Source organism: Elgaria multicarinata, chromosome 3 (genome assembly GCF_023053635.1).
Source record: "Elgaria multicarinata webbii isolate HBS135686 ecotype San Diego chromosome 3, rElgMul1.1.pri, whole genome shotgun sequence".
Lineage (NCBI taxonomy): Eukaryota > Metazoa > Chordata > Lepidosauria > Squamata > Anguidae > Elgaria > Elgaria multicarinata.
In genome coordinates, this window is record NC_086173.1 from 16,446,221 (window position 1) to 16,466,187 (window position 19,967).

Consider the following 19,967-nt stretch of genomic DNA (forward strand, 5'->3'; position numbering starts at 1 on the left):
TGGGGGAACACCACCTTGAGCCCTCTTCAGTATCCCCCATATTTAAGTGCCACAAAGTCTCTCGCTAACGCCAGGCTAACGGGAGGTGGGGATAGAATGCCCGCTGCTCTGCATATTTGACCTTTGCTAGTACAGCACTCGAGGAGGGTCAGATCACCCACAGAGTATTCTTGGAAGAAAACAAGGCCTCGGTGGGGTGATTAATCCATTGGTAAGGTTACGGCTATAAAAGAGGACCCAGCATATAGAGTGACAGAAAAACCCGTAGCCTCATAGGATTGCAACACAAACCAATAAGCACATAAACCAGGCGCCTGGCGTCTTGGTACAGGATGGAGAGCACTGTGCCAGTTCCTGTCCACAAGGGACTTTGTATCTGCATTTCCTCAACAGCAGCGCACCTCCCGGCCAGTGTGTCGCAAGCCACTTTCGAAATGAGGGAGCCTCAAAAGTAGCTCACAGGACAGCAGGGATCTGCCACCAGCAGAGATCTGCCAATCGAAGTAAAAATGCCACAGAGAGCAGCCTGCATGCCAGCGCCCAGGCTCACCTCGAGCAGCTCTCTGGATCCCTGCCTTGAGATCCAAATGCACAAAATTTCACCTTCGCGGACCATCTGGAAGTTCATAGCACAGACCCAAGAATTTGGTGCTGAAATTGGCTTGCCAAGGATCTCTGTAAGCGTTTGCGGCTTTTGAAAAAAGCTCCTTAAAAGACTGGTTGTCCAGCACTGGAAAGAACCGTTTCCTTTTCTCCGCCAGTGGGCCAAGAATCTCTCTCACCAACCTCCCCGCATCTGAGCAAGCAGTCTATCACAGACAACCACTCCGAGGCAGCTATGTGGACATCTGGACTGCATACACGGACTTGGATGCTTAATTTCTTTTATTTCAGAATGATTCACGATTAAAGGAAGTGGACGTTCTCTTGTTACCTATTACTATTAACTCAGGAACTCTTCCCCCCTTCCATTTGTCCTGTTTAACAAACAACTCCGTAAAATATAAATTTAAAAGCACCTGTTTCTAGTCCTCTTGACATGGATTGTCCAGATATACACTGCTAGCACGAGATTAAATTAGTTAGAGGGAATGTTGATCAAGGCTTCCTCTACTGCGTCTTCCCGTATAGTTATAGTAATTCATTTCCCTTTTCCCATGATGCTCACTTATTGTCAAGTAGCCATGTCCTTCCCTCCCCTCTGGTACCGGATTCCAGCATCCGAAGAAAGTCTGACAAGGAATCGGGTGAGTAGTACAGTAGTCGGACTGCACTTGTGCACGGTGTTTCGGCACAGAGTACAACACCCCACAACTACATCCCTGCTTAGCTTGGACACGCCTTGCAGTCATTTTACCTCCATTTTTATCCCTAGCAGGAAGGAATAGATCAGGGGTGGGAAAACCTCTGGCCCTCCAGGAGTTGTTGACTCCAACTTCCATCAGCCCCGGCCAGCATGGCCAATGGTCAGGAATGATGGAAGTTGCCTGCAGGTTCCCAACTCCCGGAAGAGAAATATAATTGAAATCCAGCCTTATGTGACACTGTTTCAGCAGGAGTGCCTCAACCCAACAGGTCACATTTCAGGTTTAAAATATAGGCAGAAGCAAACATGTAGAGAGATTGATGCGGCATCAGATTGTGATCATGAAAAAGAAACAACAGGCCCTAGTATGCAGAGAGCCCGAGTGTAGTTCAGGTGGGAGAAAAAGTATGTGTTTAGGCAGGCCCAGGTGCAAAGGCATCTTACTGCTTATATAGGAAGGTTTTGCCATTCAGCCCTATCTACAGGGAACTGTTATCCACTGGGCCATCAGTAAGTTCCTTGATGACTCCCAAATCATCGCCAACATCCCAAAGGGACAGCCCAGAGCACCCCTCTCCTCCCTGCGGTCCAAGCCCTTCCTCTCTCGGCACGGTACCTTCTTCAGCTTGTCATTCTCCTCCATGTATTTCTTGGCGGCATCACTTGCTCCTTCTGCCTGCTTCTTGAAGGCTTCATTAGAGGCCAGGGTGGTGGCGTGCTGGGAGATTAAGGTGACAAGACGTCTCAATAGGCTGCAGGGGGAAAGAAACTGGTTAAAACTGGGGCTCTCAAACCCAGGCTGAATTAATTTAAATCAAGGTTCTTCCTGAAAAGCCTCAGAGTCAAGTCCAAAACCATTAGGCAGCTTCTCTGCCTCTTCTCAATTGTAAAACCAACTATTCTCATAGGTTCAAGTTCAGATCTTCTGAGACTTAAACCCATTGCTTCCTAAGGCCGTAAGAAGAGCCCTCTTGGATCAGACCAAGGTTCCATCTAGTTCAGCATTCTATTCACACAATGGCCAAGCAGCTGCCCACAAGCAGGACACGAGCAGAACAGCACCCTCCTGCCCATGTTCCCCAGCAACTGGTATGCCTAGGTTTACTGCCTTGGATGTAGGAGGTATTCTTGCCTTCTTACCACTGAAAAGTACGATCAATAGTGCCCCGGAGAAAAGTAACTGCACACATGCCAACACTGCTGAGCCTGGTCGCCTCCATCCTGCCGTCCCCATTTCTAACAGAGCAGCTGCAGGAGAGACTCCTGCAAATGCAGAGACCCAACCCACCAACCTCCCACCATCACACAGGTTACTGCCACACGGAAAGACTGACGCAACCTTCCGCCCAGGGGGAAGCAGCTGCATCTAAGAGTAACCGGAACAGGACAGAAAGTGACAAGGCAGGGGACAAGCAGGAGGGCCATCGTGGTCCCCCATCAGCAGCGTTATACTGGCTTCTGCCCACCACCAGATGACCACCATCATGCCCCGCTTAGCAGCCACTGGCCAATGCAGTGGCCAGGGCAAGGGGACACCAGCGGAAAGGGGAGATGGAACTTGGGGCAACTTCCTTCATCACATGGTGATGAAGCAGACATCAAGCGAGAATATTCCATTGTCTTGGCTATTTCTAGGGACAGCTAGATCTCCCCACAAGGAAAAAAAACCTGAATCCAAGGCAGGATATTAGCTATCCTCTAGAAAAAGGCCCCACTTGGATTTTTAGAGAAACTTCTCTCAATCCAAAGGAAGAGAACAGCAGGCTCTTCCTCTCCAACAGCCATCTTGTGAGTTGACAGGACTATGAAAGGGGGAAGGGCAAAGCCACGCTGGCTGAGCTGCCACAGACGGGCACGAGAGTTTGCCAAGGATGCCTCCGCTCCCTTTGCAGCCATTCCGGCGAGGCCCAAGGGCCCTCCCTGCAGCGATTTGGAGCAGAGAAGCCTCTCAAGAGGAGGACAGACCACCCCTTGGGCCAGACTGGGAAGCAGTCGCTCAGCCCCCCTTCCCCACCCCAGCTGCCCGGTCCCACAGATTCCCTTTGTAGGCAGCGCTGCGCCCGCAGACAGCGGATTGACAGCTCAAAGGCAGCGTTCGCTCAATTCGTCAGCTGTCTCAGACAAAAGCAGCTGCCAATTAAAACCCGAGAGCTGGGCAGGCAACCACCGGAGTGGACATCGGGATCTGCGGTCTGTGCCCAAAGCCAGGAAAAGGGGCGATTCCTTGGTTCAGCTGGGCAGGGAACAGCTGCCACTAGCAGCAGGAGACAGCAAAATGAATGGCAAACACAATTGCCCTTTGGAGGGGGGGGGGGGCGATTTATCATTTGAAATTTCACTCATACTACGTTTCTTGCTATCAAATCCAACTTTCAACAGGTTGGGGCGGGGCAGAGCCCAAGCCTGCCAGGAAGACTCATCCTTCTGATCTGTTTTCCCTCCAGCTGTGTTGGACTACAACTCCCAGCATCCATCAGCCAGCATGCTTGGAGTTGTAGTCCAACCCAGCTGGAAGCCACCAAGTTAAGGGAATCTGCCGTACTACAATTCCCATGCAGGCAATGGTTGCCCTGGCTACGGATGGGCAAATCCACCAAGGCTTGATCTTCAGGTTCTCATCTTTCCCACCGCTACACTTGTTCTGCTCTGGTTCCACATCAGATTGCGAGCCTTTGCCCCTGCCTCCCCACCCCGAAATGTTTCTTTGTGCACATATTTGTATTTTTGTGCACATATTTCCAAACGTACACTTTTTTGTACGCATGTACCCATCAACTAGAGGGTGTCTGGCGCATTTTTGACACATGAGCAGTTTCCCATGCACATTTCCCCGAAATTATTCATTTTGTTCAGCCCTAGCTCTGAAGAAGCTGATGCCAAGTTTAGTACCTGGGGAGCTCTGCTGCTGTCTTTGCTGCCGATGAATTCATGGAGCGACCTGCCTTTCAGGAAGAGGTAAGAAAACGACGCTGCTGCGCTGCCCCCTCGTGGCTGGCAGCAACACAGCTGCCCAGTTCAGCCCCTGCCACCATCTCACTCCAAGTGTTGCGCTTCGCAGCAGCTAACAGAAAACAGCACAGACTGACAACAGGTGGCCAGACTCCATGAGGGGCGACCATCTGGTCTCCCTGGAGGCAAGAGGAAGCTGTGCGTACAGCTACAGAACAGTTACGTTTTCAGCACTCCGCTCCCGCCGCCTCTGAGTAGCTGCTGACCAGGTCAGGGCAGTGCATTGGCCTGTGGTTGCGAACAAGAGCCCAACATATTCACTGTGGCGTGATCCTTAAGCGGGCTAAGTGGGTGGGAGTCGAGTAACCTCTGAAAGATTTGTAGAGCTTTAAGCCAATATCCAACAGAGACAGACTGGCCGGGAGGGATTTCGGATGGCAAAATGGGTGCAGGAATGAGGAACCTGCACCCCGAGGGCCTAATCTGGCCCAAGGAGGTTGAGCATCTGACCCATGGAAGAATCTCCATTATCTCCAACTGGAGGTAACAGCAGGGATGTGGGTGGCAGGGAACTCGGACCGCATTGGGAAGAGAGGCTGCACCTCCAAGCCCCGTCTGAGTCCCTTTCTTCAGGCTGCGAGAAGCATGGAATGGAACTCCATCCCTCTCACAGCATGGAGAAAAAGTGGTGGAGGCGGGGGGGAAGGCACTGACATCCAGTTTGGAAGGAGACAATTCCCCACCTCCCATCCTGCACCCCTGGTGTACTGTCTTGTCCGACCCTTTGCTCTAGTGAAACTATAGCACATTCTTCACTTGTTTACCTATATATACAATGCACCACCACCAATCTTAACTTTTATGCCACCTGAATTCACCTGGAATGTAGTCATCTGGTTCACATGTAACAACCCAGAATACAGTGTGAGTAGAGGTTGTCACTGAATCACGGGTTATTGTTGAATTGAGGGTTGTCACTACATGTGAACCCTACATTACGGTTTAACTATGGGTTAACCGTGAACAATCCAGAGTTCACAACTCAATAACTAACTATGGGCTCTCCTCCTGGGTTGTTCGTGGTTAATAGTTCATAGTTAAACTATAGAGCATGGTTCACATGTAACAACTGTAAGGAAGGGGTTAAGTGTACAAAGAATTGCTGTTTTTAAGAATCTTTATTCATTGTCTATTGTCTGTTATAGAATTGCAGAAGTACCGCTTATCTCTCCACCTGGCCGTGGGCGTGAGGCCATCTCCTGGCTCCGTCAAGGCGAGAGAAGTGGCCTTGGGGCAATTTGCATCTGTGAAGGGAAAAAATGGCCCATCCGGAGGGAGGGGGGAGTAGAATAGCTGAGTGGCCATAAAAGTCTACCAAACGTGGGGCCTGGCGCCTGAGCTGAAGGACACCTGGCTGGGGAAGTATATTCTGTAACAATGTATTAGTATTGCTGGTATTGGGGTTCAGGGTGTTATTTCTGTATCAATTTTAGTAGCTAATCTGATGTGATGCTTGCCTCTTACCCTTCCAATTTCAATAAAGGATTGGGCCTAACCCTTTCAATTTGAGAGCTGTGTGCTTTATTCCAAGATCTGTGCAAAATCCAGTGGACAGCCGGTTTGGCTGAGTGTGGTTTCCTTTACAACAACCTAGGATTCAACAACAACCCATACTCAACTGGTACTCTCGGTTGTCCTTATGTGCCAACCAGGCCAGTGGTTTTAAAGTCCTACATATACCAGTTTGCACCACACTGAATTCATCTCTACAGCAAACACATAGCCGCAAGGGAACCAAACAAGGCAGCATTAAAGGAAGCTGCAGAGGCCTGCCTAAAACAGGGCTGAGGACTCTTTTTGGGCCTGGGGGCTAAATTGGTTCTGGGCAAACATGTTAAGGGCAACATGCCTGCTGCAGGCAGGGCCACCCAACCCACAACTCAGCTTTTAAAAGGCCAATGGAGGCCTTTTCAAAGTCTTACTACCGCGTGCTGGGCAGGGGACTGGGAGCAGTGAAAGTGTCTTATGCCCGATCAGAGATAAGGCAGGGAAGCTGGCAGACCAGATGGGGACCTCCCATTGGGTGGGGTGGGGGGTCCCAATCCGTGGCCTAGAGGATGCTCCCTCCAAAGGAGTTCATAACAGCTTCCCTTGGTGGAGGGTCAGAGACGTTCCCTGGAGAACTCCATGCAAGTAGTACATCAAAGGCCCTGAAATAAACACTCTTCTCTAGTGGCAATGCTGGCTGGGGACAATGGGAGTTGTAGTTGCTGTCTAAGACATTTGGAAGGCGCCCATTTGGAGGAAGCTATTTAGTCTACTTGGCATGACGTTATCGTTTAGGATGACGCATGCTGGTTGCAACTGATGCAGCATTCCCTGGAAGCCCTTCCTTCAGGTGTGCTCCCAAGGCCTCCCACCTGCCACCTGAGCAATGCCAAGGTTCCCAAGCATCCATCCCCCCTGCAGGTACTCACAAAGACATCAATAACGAGAAGCCAGCAATGTAGAGGTTGCGTTGGGCTCGGAAGAGCTTCATGTGAAAATGCTCCACAGCCCCGGGGTTATTCTGCAGGTTCACTTTCTCGGTCACATCGTCATATTTCCGGATCTCGCGAATGGCATCTGCAAATCGTCGAGAAACAGTCAGAGCTCTGCACAGGTGGGATTCAATCACCAGGACGCCTTGAACTGAAGCTCCAGGCTGCTTCTACCCATGTAGTCCCAAGCCCAGCACATTGCTATGAATTTGTCTAATAAGGAAGCCTAGCAAAGAGTCCCCACTGCAACAGCAACAAGGAGCGTGAATTGATGCCCGGGGTGTTATTCAGAGGTGCCAAAGAAGCCCAGATCACTAGCATAATCAAACGGCATTTCAAGCATTTGCCCAGGCTAGGCATGAAGGACCCCAAAAGGATTAACCAGTGCAATTGAGCAGCAAGAGTCCATGCCCTTCAAGCCCCCAACACCCCCAAAGTAATCACTCCTGTGTCTTGCTGGTAAAGAACTGGATGTTAAGAGTGAGGCAATCTGGATGCCATTGACACAGCTAATATAGTTTTCTATTCCTAAGCCTTTGTATGTAAATTGCAGCAAAGAATGAACTTATACAATTGCCAAATTCTTTAAGTGTTGTGGGCTGAGACAAACCAGTACTGTGGAACCCCTTTAAGTTTCAGTGAAACTTCCTACAAGACAGGTAGCCTTGCCCTCTGATTCCTGTGTTTTTAATTTATTTGTTGGTTATATTTTAATTAGGAGCCTTGTGTGGTGCAAAATGGTAAGCAGCAGTTACTGCAGCCAAAACTCTCCCCACGGCCTGAGTTCGATCCCAGCAGAAGCTGGTTCTCAGGCAGCCGGCTCAGGTCGACTCAGCCTTCCATCCTTCCCGAGGTCGGTAAAGTGAGTACCCAGCTAGCTGGGGGAAAGGTAACTGCGACTGGGGAAGGCAACGGCAAACCACCCCGCTACAAAGTCTGCCAAGAAAACGTCAGTGAAAGCAGGCGTCCCTCTTGGAGTCAGCAATGACTCAAGTGCTTGCACGAGAGGGTCCTTTCCTATATTTTAATTAAGATTTTGTTTTTCATCTGGATTTTATTGTTAGCCACCTCGAGGCGCGCTTTTTTTTTTTTTTTGCCAGAAAGGCAGGATATATGCCAAATAAAACCCACCAAGGCCAGTAATCAGGCTCTTGCCCTGTAGGCAACTTTACTCGCAGATTCTCCTCTGAAGAGCTAAGGGCTCAAAGGGGGGCAGAGAGCCTAACCCATGGTCCCCCCTACACCATGAAGGCCTCCTTGCCTTTGGAATGTCCAGGTGGCCTTGTAAATAAAGAACATTCAACAGCCCATAAGAATGTTTACTAGTACCCTGTCGACCCAAACCCTCTAACATAATTAAGTAGGCAGGGAAGAATGTCAATAAACTGAAGGCAACTCCTAGCCATCAGGAAGCAACCAGGAGAATGGCATTCTGCCATCTGAAAGGCGCCAAAGAGATGCAGCCAACAATATCTATGCAGAGCAGAGCGGCTGGGCACGCAGGAAGATGAAAGCAGAGCTAAGGTAGGTGACCACTCCCTGAAGGGTATTTGTTATAAATTGCCACCATCATTATTATTTCATTTATATACCGCCCAATAGCTGAAGCTCTCTGGGCAGTTCACCACAATTCCCAGGCAGAAAAAACAAATACAAACTACATTAAAATATCATGCAACATTATAATAAAACATAGTCTAAAAATTGTTGGACAGACAAAATTCAAAAATAATTGAAATAGCTAAAAACAATTTCAATAACAAACCTGATCAAGACAACTGATGCAATTACGCCATCATATGCCATTAAATGCCTGGGAAAAGAGGGCAGGCTAACCTGACACCAAAAAGATGACTGTGTTGGCGCCAGGCAGGCCTCAATGGGGAGCTCGCTCCCAAGTCGGGGGCTACCACCGAGAAGGACCTCTCCCTTGTCACCACCTTCCTAGTCTCCCTCAGAGGAAACACTCGGAGGAAGGCTCCAGATGTTGATTGCAGCAACCGGGTAGATTCATGTTGGTAGAGGTGTTCCATAAGTAATACTGTACACTTTGTTACAGGGGAAACTGAGGCAGGCCAAGGATCTCCCTCTCACCCTGCAAGAAGAGCCAGGGTCAGCACACCATTTTCCTGATATCTGCATAAACAGAACGTGGCCCCTTTTGGAGAAGGGGAACAGTTCAGAGTAAGGGGCATAAGGTAACGTGTGTGCAATGTAGGAAGCTTGTCCCACCGGCTGACGGATGTTCAAGGTCTCCAAGTATTTTAGAATTGTAGGCCTTAAGAGACCTGGACTAGATTACCTCAAACAGGTACTCAAAACCTATTGGGCTGACAGAAACCGAGCAAGCTGTCTCAGCTGCAGCGATGTAATTCAATTACTTGTGATCGGCCTACAGTGGAGGCATCACCCAAGCCATGTTCAGCTGGCCCAGGGCACAGCAGCACTGCATCTGCAGCCAGCCTCCAGGAGCCCTATTACAGTTCTTCTGAGAGCTCCACCAGTTACTAGTTTGTTTTCAAGCTCAATTAGACGTATGGGGTTTTCAACTTTAAAACCCTCAGCACCCTGGATCTAGAAAGCTCAGAGTGCTTCTTCTTTTTTACATGTCACCCACTCCAGGATAGGCACACAAGACCTCATACATCCCAACCGCCCAAGGCATGGCTGGTTGCCACTGGGAATAGGGTAGGTGGTGTACAGAAGTGCATTCTCTCTGTGTGTGTGTGTGTGCTTTGCCTCTCTCTAAGTGCAAAGATAGAGAAGGTCAGTGAACAGAGAATTTGGGGAGATAGAATAGACCTGAACAAGGAAGAGGAGCCTGGATATAAGTGCAAGGGATGGGGGAGAGAAATACAAAGTGAAACCAAAAGTGAACAGAACATATTCAGGCAGCCCTGAGGAAATTTCTACACATCCTCCAGCATAGAAGGGAAATGCCTAGGATGACAGGCAGCAGCAGGCTATAAAAGGAAACCCCATTTGGGAGTATTTTGTTTATGTACCTGCTGTGGTTGAAACTGCCTAATTTTTTTTTCTAAACAGAATTTTACATTTATGTAAAACTGAAATCGGTTCACCACTCAAAAATCCTTGTGCGTGTTTCGTTAATGTTGTTGAAGAAGGAAGCTAACCAGAAGAATAAACAATCTTATTAGTACAATTTAAAAGTCTGTTTGGAGGTGGTGATTCCGGCACATCATGACCAAAAAACCCCCAAAAACATGATTAATTCAACAGTTGGAGCTTGGTTCATCTCCTGAATGACTTCACAAGTTCATTTTGCTTTAGTACTAGGACAACCCAATTATCCCATTTTTTGATGAAAATTAATCTGAAAACAATTCAGAGTAATTGCTTTGTTTGGACCTAACTTCTAATGAAACCTACATCTCTGAAAATGTATTAAGATTACACTAAACAATAATGTACTTTTTGAATTTGGCCATTTCTATTAGATCCTCTATGATTACTTGTCTTTTTAATAGCTAGCTGTACGCTAAGTGTTTCTGTATGTAACTTTTGTTGGAATGGTCAATTGACTGCAATAAACCGTTGAATAATTTACTTCGACATTACAATTAAATACAATCTTCCTGACTAGTAATTTCAACTGTGATTTAAATCCTTTAAATTGAGTCATTCAGAGAAACGTTTTAAATCAAATCAGCCCAGCTCCAATGGCATTTATTTGATCAGCAGGCACTTCTCGTATTTTAAAAAATTAAGCCCTCAATAGCAAAGTAGCCGTTTTATTTATTTATTTTTATTTATTTATTACATTTCTATACTGCAGTGTCACCACCTGCTACATTTTGTTGTTCCATGCCATTTTGAATGAACGTGTGCCTTATCTGGAGATCATATCACAAGCCGTTTTGAGGGCCGTAATCCTGGCAATCTCAGGTACAAATTTTGAAATAAAGCTTTGGATCCCACTGCAATGAGAGACAGCACTAAAGTTGAAGCAGGATGTCTACGGATATTCAAGGTCTCCAAGTATTCTAGAAATGTAGGCCTTAGAGACCTGAACTAGATAACGGGGAAGGAGCACCTGTTTTGCATGGGGGATGTCCCAGGTTCAAATCCCCAGCATCTCCAGTTAGGACTGGAAAAATTCCTGCCTGAAAACCTGGAGAGCTGCTGCCAGTCAGTGTTGACAATACTGGGCAGGATGGACCACTGCTTTGACTCAGTACAAGGCAGCTTCCTATGTTCCTATGATTCATCTGCAAACTGAATTTGACCACAAATTCACATTGGGACCACAATACCTGACGGAATGCCTCTCCCGACGTGAATATACCCGGTCACTACGTTCAACATCTAAGGTCCTCCTCCGGGTGCCTACTCCGAGAGACGCTCGGAGTGTGGCAACGAGGGACAGGGCCTTTTCGGTGGTGGCCCCCAGACTATGGAACGATCTCCCTGACGAGGCTCACCTGGCGCCAACGCTGCTATCTTTCCAGTGCCAGGTTAAGACTTTCCTCTTTGCCCAGGCATATGGCAGCACATCTTAATCACCCACATGTTTAGTTTTTAAACAGTTTTTAATGCTTTATGTGTGTATGTTATGTGTTTTAGAATTTTAACATTTTGTATACTTGTTTTTATCTCAATTTTAGAATTTCTGTAAACCGCCCAGAGAGCTCTTTATAAGTGTAATAAATAGTCTCTCCCAGGCCAATTGCCTCATTGATCACCTCTCCTGGGCTTGTTTACTTTTTGAAATAGCAGCTCAAGGGGATGGAGGTGGGAAATCCAAATGGGGATTGCACACATGGGAAGGTTAAGCCTACTTTGACCCAGTTTCCCCGAAAACCAGTATAGTAGCATCTTTGGGGGCAAACAGTTTTGCCCATGAAGGGATCCCTTTGCACAGAAAAGTGAACTCATTCCCAAAGCACTGTCTGTAGAAGACCACATTGTCTCCCTCAGAATTCCGAAGTGGCCATCTTTGTTCTGAACACTGCTGAACAGCCTCCAGGGGCCAGCATAAGCCAGCTCTCAGCCTACCCTACTGGCTCCTTCAGCTCTGCCTAAACCATAGCTTGTGTAAGAGTTCTAGGAACAACTTAACACTCACTCCACACACGGCCTCTCACCAAGGGAGCCAGAACTGGAGAAACTCGAAGAGCAGCCTGCCCACAGGTGTTTACAGAGGAGAACCTGTGCCTCACTGGACATGTTTCAGCCGCCAGAGCTCGTGGCTGTCAGTGCACCATGCTTTGGACCGTTAGAACGGCACAGCTCTTAAGAGCAACTTGTGCCTATGCCTGCATCCCACCCACAACGTCCTTCTTGAGGGAGACTGGAAGAAAGTAATGCCCAGCCTTTTAACTTTATTGATATTGGAACATATAAGCTGCTTTTCTATCTCAAAGGCAATTCAAGTGGCTAATTAATGGAGAGACATGCTACTGTCTTTTTAAAAACAAAACACAAGCATTCTAAAACTGGATTGGAGAAAGCGAGCCCAGAAAGGCACGATGGGGCAGCGCAATCTTTACAAGATGTGACCACGCTAACAGCGAAGAGGACCAGGTGAGTCTCCCAGAACAAGGAGTTGTATAATCAAGGTGCTGCTGCTGAAAAGGCCCCGTCCCAGGTAGGTGCCGACTCAGTTTTGACTGTGGTGGAACCACAGCAGGTGACTTGCCAGTGAGCTGAGTGGGCACGCAGTATCATGTGGAAGGAAGACATTCTTGAAATGTCCAGGGGTCTTGAGTACATCACAGTTCTATAGGCAGTTACTGGCACTTTGAACTGAGTGTTGACCGGGCCTAGTCACAGGGAGCATGTAACTACCCTGTTAAAACAGCTCCACTGGCTTCCAGTTTGTCTCCGGGCACAATTCAAAGTGCTGATTATGACCTATAAAGCCCTATATGGCTCAGGTCCAGGTTATCTGAAAGATCGTATTCTCCCTTACAAGGCTGCCCATGCTTTAAGATCTTCAGGGGAAGCTCTTCACTCAGTCCCACCACCATCACAGGCACGCCTGGTGGGAACGCAGGAGAGGGCCTTCTCGGTGGCTGCTCCAGTGCTCTGGAACTCTCTTCCCAGGGAAGCTAGACTGGCTCCCTCTTTGATATGCTTTAGGAGGCAGGCAAAGACGTTTTTGTTCCGACAGGCCTTTGGCGAATAATCGGGGCCTCTGTCTGTGTCAAGGACTTTTAAAACTGTCAGTTTAAATGTTTTAATATTGTAATATATTTAATATATTTTAACTTTATTCTATTTATAGGTTTTAAATTTTGTAATGCTGCCTTGAGGCCCAGCATTGGACAAAAGGTGGGATATAAATAAATAAAAATAACAATAACAACTCTGAAACAAGCTGGGTTTGTTTGGGCTGGGGTTGTTTGGGCTGGGGGGGGGGTGGCGTCTCCAGCTGCTGTAGCACTAGGGAGGCAAGAGGCACAAATCCCTTGGACCTGAACAGTAGCTAGCAGGTGGGTAGGCAGAGAAGCACATGAGCATGCGGCAGTATAAAGATTGCCCCCACCCAGCAGCACAACCTTCCACTCACCAAAGAACAACAGGACAAGGATGACTATGAGCACAACAAAGAAGGTGTTTCCGTACGTCACCATGAGCTGCACCAAGCGAGACTTGAAGATTTTCTGCCATCTGTGGAAGAAGGCTGGGGTTTAGGAGCAATGCTTTGCACACTGATGTAATTACAACACATGCTACAGGTGTCTCACGCGGGGGGTGGGTAGGGGGAAAGAATAGGAGACGGGACTGAACTTTTCCACCCCAGAGGGGCAGTTTCCCATTAGGACCAATAACAGAGGTTTACGGGGCTCCAGCTAAAGTGATGTCAAGAGGAGCTGTGGCTTAGTGGCAGAGGCCCTGATCCGCATGCATCAGGCCCCAAGTTCAATCTCCAGCATCTCCAGGTATGACTAGGAAAGGATCTTGCCTCAAACCCTGGAGAGCTGCAACTGCCAGTTAGGACAGACAACACCGAGCTAGATGGACCCATGATCTGAGTCAGGGACCTGATTCACACGACACAACAGCCCACTGTGGTGCCCGGATTGCCATGGCTTGTGGTGTCGGGCAAATCCAGGTGACAAGGATTGTGTGAAAGTTAGACCTGGCTTGTTTTAGGGTTGAGAGCTAGACATGGCTTGTTTTTAGGCTTTTTGGAGGTTGAAGGTTAGACATGGCTTGTTTTAGGGTTATTTGAGGGTTGTTTAATCCTCAAATAACCCTACTGCCTGGGTTTGCTCAACAGGACAAAGTCTGGCAGGACAGATGCCCATGAGTGCCATGGAAAAACAGCACCTGCAGGCACCGAGCACAACGTGAGTAGCCCCCACAGACCAATTAAGCCACCGTGGGTTGTCATGACATGCAAACAGGCTCAGTATAAGGCAGCTTTCTTATGAGCTCTCCTTCCTCCAGGGTGCTTCTACCTCAAGGATCCAGATTAGTCACCGTGGTTTAAAGCCATGGTTTAAGGTGTCTTCTGAACATGGCCCGGCTTTCTGGCTTAACCACCGGGGTTAAAGCCAGGGTTTAAGGTGTCTTCTGAACAGGGCCAACATAAAACCTTTAACATGTGACATAGCAGCAGCTGGGCCATATGGTACCAAATACTGGAATACATAGCTGTCTCTCATTTTCCAATCAAGTCAAGCATAAGATTTCCCAACCCACTACCAGAAGTCAGGTCTCACTTGTCTGGCTCACACTTAATAACAACTCAGAGTATGGGCTGAAATGTGGACTGTTGATGAATTGAGGGTTGTTATGTTAAACCATAGTGCAGGGATTGCATGTAACAACAACCCACAATTCAAAGACAACCCGTACTCAGTGTTGTTGTTACATGCGGACCAGGTCACAAACTGAATTATGCATACTGAACAAGTTGGAATGACTTATAGAGCAAATCCACCTTTTCTAGGTGCAAAATTTGAATTACCTTTTTATCGTACAAGTGTTCACAGCCTTGACGGTGACCTTAGGGTCCATGGACCATGTCCTAAATCAAAGTGGGGGACCTGTGGCCCTTGAGATGTTGTTGGACTCCAACTCCCATCAGCTCCAGCCACTATGGACAATGGCCATGAATGATGGCAGCTGAGTACAACATCCAGAGGGCCGCAGGTTCCTCACGCTTGTCCTATGATCATGCTGGTACAGAAATTCCCAGATCAGCCACTTACAGATGTTTGCAAACGCAGAACCAGCTGTTCAGGAAAAATAAAGGGAGGCCCAAGGGACTCTTCACCTAGCTCCATCACCCACAAATGTCCCTGCTCATTACTCAGGCCTCCCAAAGAGTCTCAGCAGTGACCAGACATCAACAATAATAATTATGCTCTCGCTCTCTTTTATACATTCCTTCCTACACATCAGCCCAAGCTACTTCTTGAAACTGAAACAGAAAGTTGGCACACATGTACTGGTTTGTTTCACAACCCAGAAGTCCTGGCATGTCACGGCTCCCAAAATTACATAATCCCACCCCCACCCAGCAACTCACCTCGTTGCAGAGATAAAGGGTATGCACAGGAGAAAGACGAGGAGGACTTCCGCATACAGGAAAGTGGCCACGGCTGCCCACTGGAGACTCATCATGAGAGCTTTGGAAGGAGTTTTGCTTCAAGGGAGGCTGAACATTCACGGCCAGGTGCAGTTTCTTTGCTGGAAGGGAAGAAAAGGGCATTGGAACACAGCAGCAGCAACTGATGGGCTCAACGTCAAACCGATTTCCAAAACCAGGGCTCCATCCTTAAGGCAGGCAGCAAAGGAGGGAGAAGCTCAAATACGGGCCAGACTTCACCTCTTTAGAAGGCAAGCTGGGCTTTACTACCTCGTTGGATGTAAGCCTCCCAACTTTTCATCACTCCCTTAGTCCACCTGTTTCCCCAAGCTCTTCAATATTGATTACCCTCCATAGATTGTGAACCAGGAACCGAGGGGAAAGGCGTAGCATAGAAAGCCCTCCCCTACCACACAATGACAGGGCCGGGGCGACCAATGAGCAAGGAAAGGGGTACAAGCAACACCCCATAAAAATGTGTACATGGCAAGGAGGAAGGAAATGAAAACACACACACACAATCCACTGTGACAGACTGCGCTGTCACAGTAGTTCTTAGACTGATGGATACATCCACGACAATTCTGGTGTCCCTCTGGGATCAGGAAAGAGTCCCACCCACTACATGTTTTGTTTTTCTTAGGCACAGTGGGGTCTACCACAAGCAGACTGTTGGTGGCAGGTCTGGCACCCCAACAAAACCGCTTAGGAAGAGGAGCCAACCGTGGCACTGTTGGCTCAAGTGGCATCCATGATGCCCACATTCACAGAGGGAGTGATGCTGTCCTGGATAACAGCAGCCTGCATCCACATATCAACTTGAAAATTAGTTTCTGCCTGCAGACCACCGGCTGGCCATCGCTGCCCTACAGGAAGCACATGATGCTTCCCCCTCCCCCAATTACTCCAGGCTGAATCAGATAAGATGAAGAGTGCTGCATATCGTCAAAGATCGCATGACACATACAGACACACTTAGGCCAACAGATGGTGGAATTACTCCCTCTACTTCCTTAACCCTGTGTGTGTAAAAGAGCCACAAGAAGAATATCAAGTGGACATTTCATGCAGCCACTTCCAGCCCATCCACAGATCACCGCAGCAGCTAGACCACATTGCAGAAGGAAATGTTTGCAGAACAAGCAGTTCCAATTAACTCAAAGCAACTGAGCCTATCTAAAAGGAAAGGCAAGCTCCCGCCTCTGCTCTGTCTCTAACAAATCCAACACAGAGAGAGTACCTTCATGATCATAAATAAAACCCTGCACATCATCTTCCTAAGGTTTTTTATAGGGCCATCATTACCTGCCACCAATATCCTGCCTATTTGTGGGAGGACCCTAAAGATAAGAAAAACCTATCCTTAAATATATCTTTAAACTTATCCGAATGCAGGTGGGAAGAAAACTTCCCTGAACCCGGTAGGACACCAAACAGGGCATGCTTCATTAATGTTACCTATCTTGATTTTGGAACCATCAAAAGTGTTTTTGCTCCCACAATGATCAATAGACTACTAACTAGGAAAAGTCCTAGAAGAAGTTGCACAGGTGCTTGAGTTGATGCTGGCCCTCAAGGAAGTAGCAGTCTAATCCTTTCCCAGTGAGAGGGGAGGGGTCCTGAAAGAACAGTGTTGGCTCCTTTGAGACCAAAATAGCGCTTTGCCTCTACAAGCGGACCACCAACTTCCCAGTGCCCAAGTGGTTAGCAACCTGCATTTCTGCTTTGAAGCAACCAGGCCAAAGTATACTCAAGGACATATACATTGACCCAGAGGATGTACTCAAGCTTAATTTGAGGGATGAGCCAATACGTTGCAGGGATTAGAGTTGATAATTAAGGATCAATCCAGACTCTTGCTAGTATCACCATTAATTGGTTTCCATGAAACTATCATCCAAACAAACTATTGTCACTGCAAGGCTTGAGGGCCATTGGTGGCTCCCAATCACTGCCCTCCCTCTATTTTTGCAATAGCTGCTAACTCTCAGCAGAAGCTCTCTAGCTTTTCCTTGTTGTTTGCTTTACTGGTGGGCCAGCTGCTGTGACCTGGGCTATCAGACTAGGTTTCAGGGGTTGGGAATCAGAAGACCTGCCACTCCTCAGCTGTAAGATGGCTGGGGGTGGGGGGAGAGAAGCAGAACCAATCAACCAGTCCAAGAAGCAAAGAGCAATATGATTGACTGGACGAGGCTAGTTGCAGTGGTACGTTGTATGGGTACCAGAGATGGAAAAGGAACTGAATGTGTGAGCAAGCAAACAAGCAATGTAGCCTTGCACTGGGAGATCTTTTTACTGTCTAAAGATGCTTAGGATTGCACCCTTAGTGACCCACAACATGGAGGGGGACAGGGAGGAGAGGCCCCAAAACACCTCCAGCTGAGTCCGGTGTACAATATTGCCACTTGACTGGAGGCGGGGGGGATCAGAGAGGCCTCTCCCAGAGCCTGGGAAGGGTCCTCAAAGTGGTTCAGCAGCAGTGCCTGGAGCTAAAGCTCCTGTGAAGATTGCTGACTTAGGGTTATACTCAAAGCAGACAACACTCTTGGTGCAACAGAAGAGATGAAAGAAGGGAAAGTTCAGCTTCAGTTTACATAGGTTTTGGAAACTTTTAAAAGTGTAAGTCCAAGAACATTCAAGACGAAAAAAAACAAGTTAAAGGGGGGGGGGGTTAAGATTTCATTTGCAAAGCTGCATAAGGGAATAGTCAAATGTGGGGAGAGCCACAAACATCTGTCTAGACCCAAGTCGTCTTCTGTTCATGGCTCCAGAAGAAAAAAAGTCACATGTCTAAGGCATCTTCCCACACCACCACCAGCAATCTTCTTTATCTATGTGTAAGAAGCAAGCACTATGAGATTAATATATCCTTTATCACTCTTGTACAAACCCTATGATTATTTTTATTCATCTGTTGGTTTGTGTTGAAACAAGATGTTTTTATGCTGCCTGTTGCTTTAGTTAATTGGATTTTACATGTTTGTTATTTTATTTGTGGACCACCTTGGTTAGGCTTCTAAGCCCCCAAGGCTGAATAAGTATATTTAGATAAACAGGAGCTACATTCTAGAATTCTACAGAATAGGGAAGTCCTTCTCAAATAATTGCCACAGACTGTCTTGATCTATGCCTTATATGAGGGAGATCATAAAACAGACATATGAACTGCCAAGATGTTGCAACAGCTTTGCAACTTCCATTGCTTAAACATCCCATGCAAAAGATACAATCCAGGTCTTAAACAGGGATTCACAACAAGCAGAGAGACACGTCTGCCTTCTCTGCCTCACTTCCACACCCCAGATTTCCACAGAAAATACCAGAAAGCCTTCTATCTGCCTCAGAGAGGTTTTTTTTCACCCTTAAGCCATTTCTGACAACTTGTGGGGACAGTAAGAAAATTGATCTCCTTTCAAGGAAACATGCTATGTAAATATCAATGTAACTTCTTTTTTTTAAAAAAAAAAGTATGTTTTGCTACTTTTTTTTAAAGTGTGTTTTGCTATGAATACCTGAGCATGCACACACACACACACTGAAAATTCTGCTTTATTCAAAAGCTTGGCTTAAAGTTTCAGAAGATATATTTTCTCACTTGCTCCAGGTTTTATGTTTAGAAGAATCAGCAGGGTTCACTAGATTCTAGAACACTCGAGAGCCATGCGGGAATTGGAAGCACTGCAGAACAGGTCTATGCATGTCTCTCTCTCTCTCTCTCTCTCTCACACACACACACAGACACACACACTCCACCTCCTTTTCACCACACCTCCCCATGCCTACAAAATGACAGTCATTATTAATACAGTGTTCTATCTGATTACAGCCCCTGAAAGCGTTCCATAGGCTTTGCCCACCCCCAGACCTTACCTTCTAAAGTTAGGAAAACAGAGAAGAGGAGTGGAGCACCCCAAGGAGCTGGGAAAATGCAATTACACGTGATTAAGATTTGGTTACAGCTAGGAACTAGCGTTAAAGGAATACACTACTGTGAGACAGAAACTGGAATTTGGAACTAGGCTGCACCGCCTATCCCCTAAAAAGAGTTTCTCCCCCGCCCCGCCCCGCCTCTCTTCCCATCTAAATAAATAAGGGGAAACGCTACATAAATGCAGGATGAGAGTCTACTCCTATCAATAGGGGAGGGACGCATTTAACTCTTAGTAGAAAAATGTTCCTTCCCCACCCCTCACACACACACACCCCTTCAGGAAGGCTTCTAATATACGAGCCTCCGACATCCACTCCCCATCCACCTGGAAGGGGGGGGGGGATAAAGAGAGCAACACCTAATACATACCAAGCCCTACACAAGCCGAAACCACCTCCAGCCACAGCTGCCCTGGCCAACAGCGGAAATAGGGGGAGGATTCAAAGCCCCGCCCCCTCGGGGGTGGGCTCTTTGAGAGGGGCCCAATCACCCAACGGCAAGCGGCTTTTCGGAAGCAGGAAAGGAAGAAGAAGAAAAGACAGACAGCTACGAGGAAGGCGGAAGTCGTGGCCTCACCGCCGGAGACGTGTTTGTGTCGCATGTGATAACATTTCAAAAAAAGGGGGAGAGACTTCACCGGAAGCTCCGCCATGACAGGAAAGGAAAGCGGATGTACAG

The 19,967-nt window shown here is 47.6% G+C and overlaps 1 protein-coding gene across 1 annotated transcript in view; it reads right to left on the bottom strand.

Annotated features, from left to right (window-relative positions):
* The window catches only part of BCAP31 (B cell receptor associated protein 31), a 43,484-nt gene extending 23,744 nt beyond the window's left edge, over positions 1-19,740 (bottom strand). Inside the window, exons 1-5 of the mRNA XM_063119420.1 lie at positions 19,659-19,740; positions 15,299-15,459; positions 13,328-13,428; positions 6,733-6,880; positions 1,923-2,058 (exon numbers count right to left, since the gene is read on the bottom strand). Coding sequence (XP_062975490.1) covers positions 1,923-2,058; positions 6,733-6,880; positions 13,328-13,428; positions 15,299-15,393 — 480 coding nt within the window. The 5' untranslated portion in view covers positions 15,394-15,459; positions 19,659-19,740. The remainder of the gene's footprint in view (positions 1-1,922; positions 2,059-6,732; positions 6,881-13,327; positions 13,429-15,298; positions 15,460-19,658) is intronic.
* Positions 19,741-19,967: the final 227 nt, after the last annotated feature.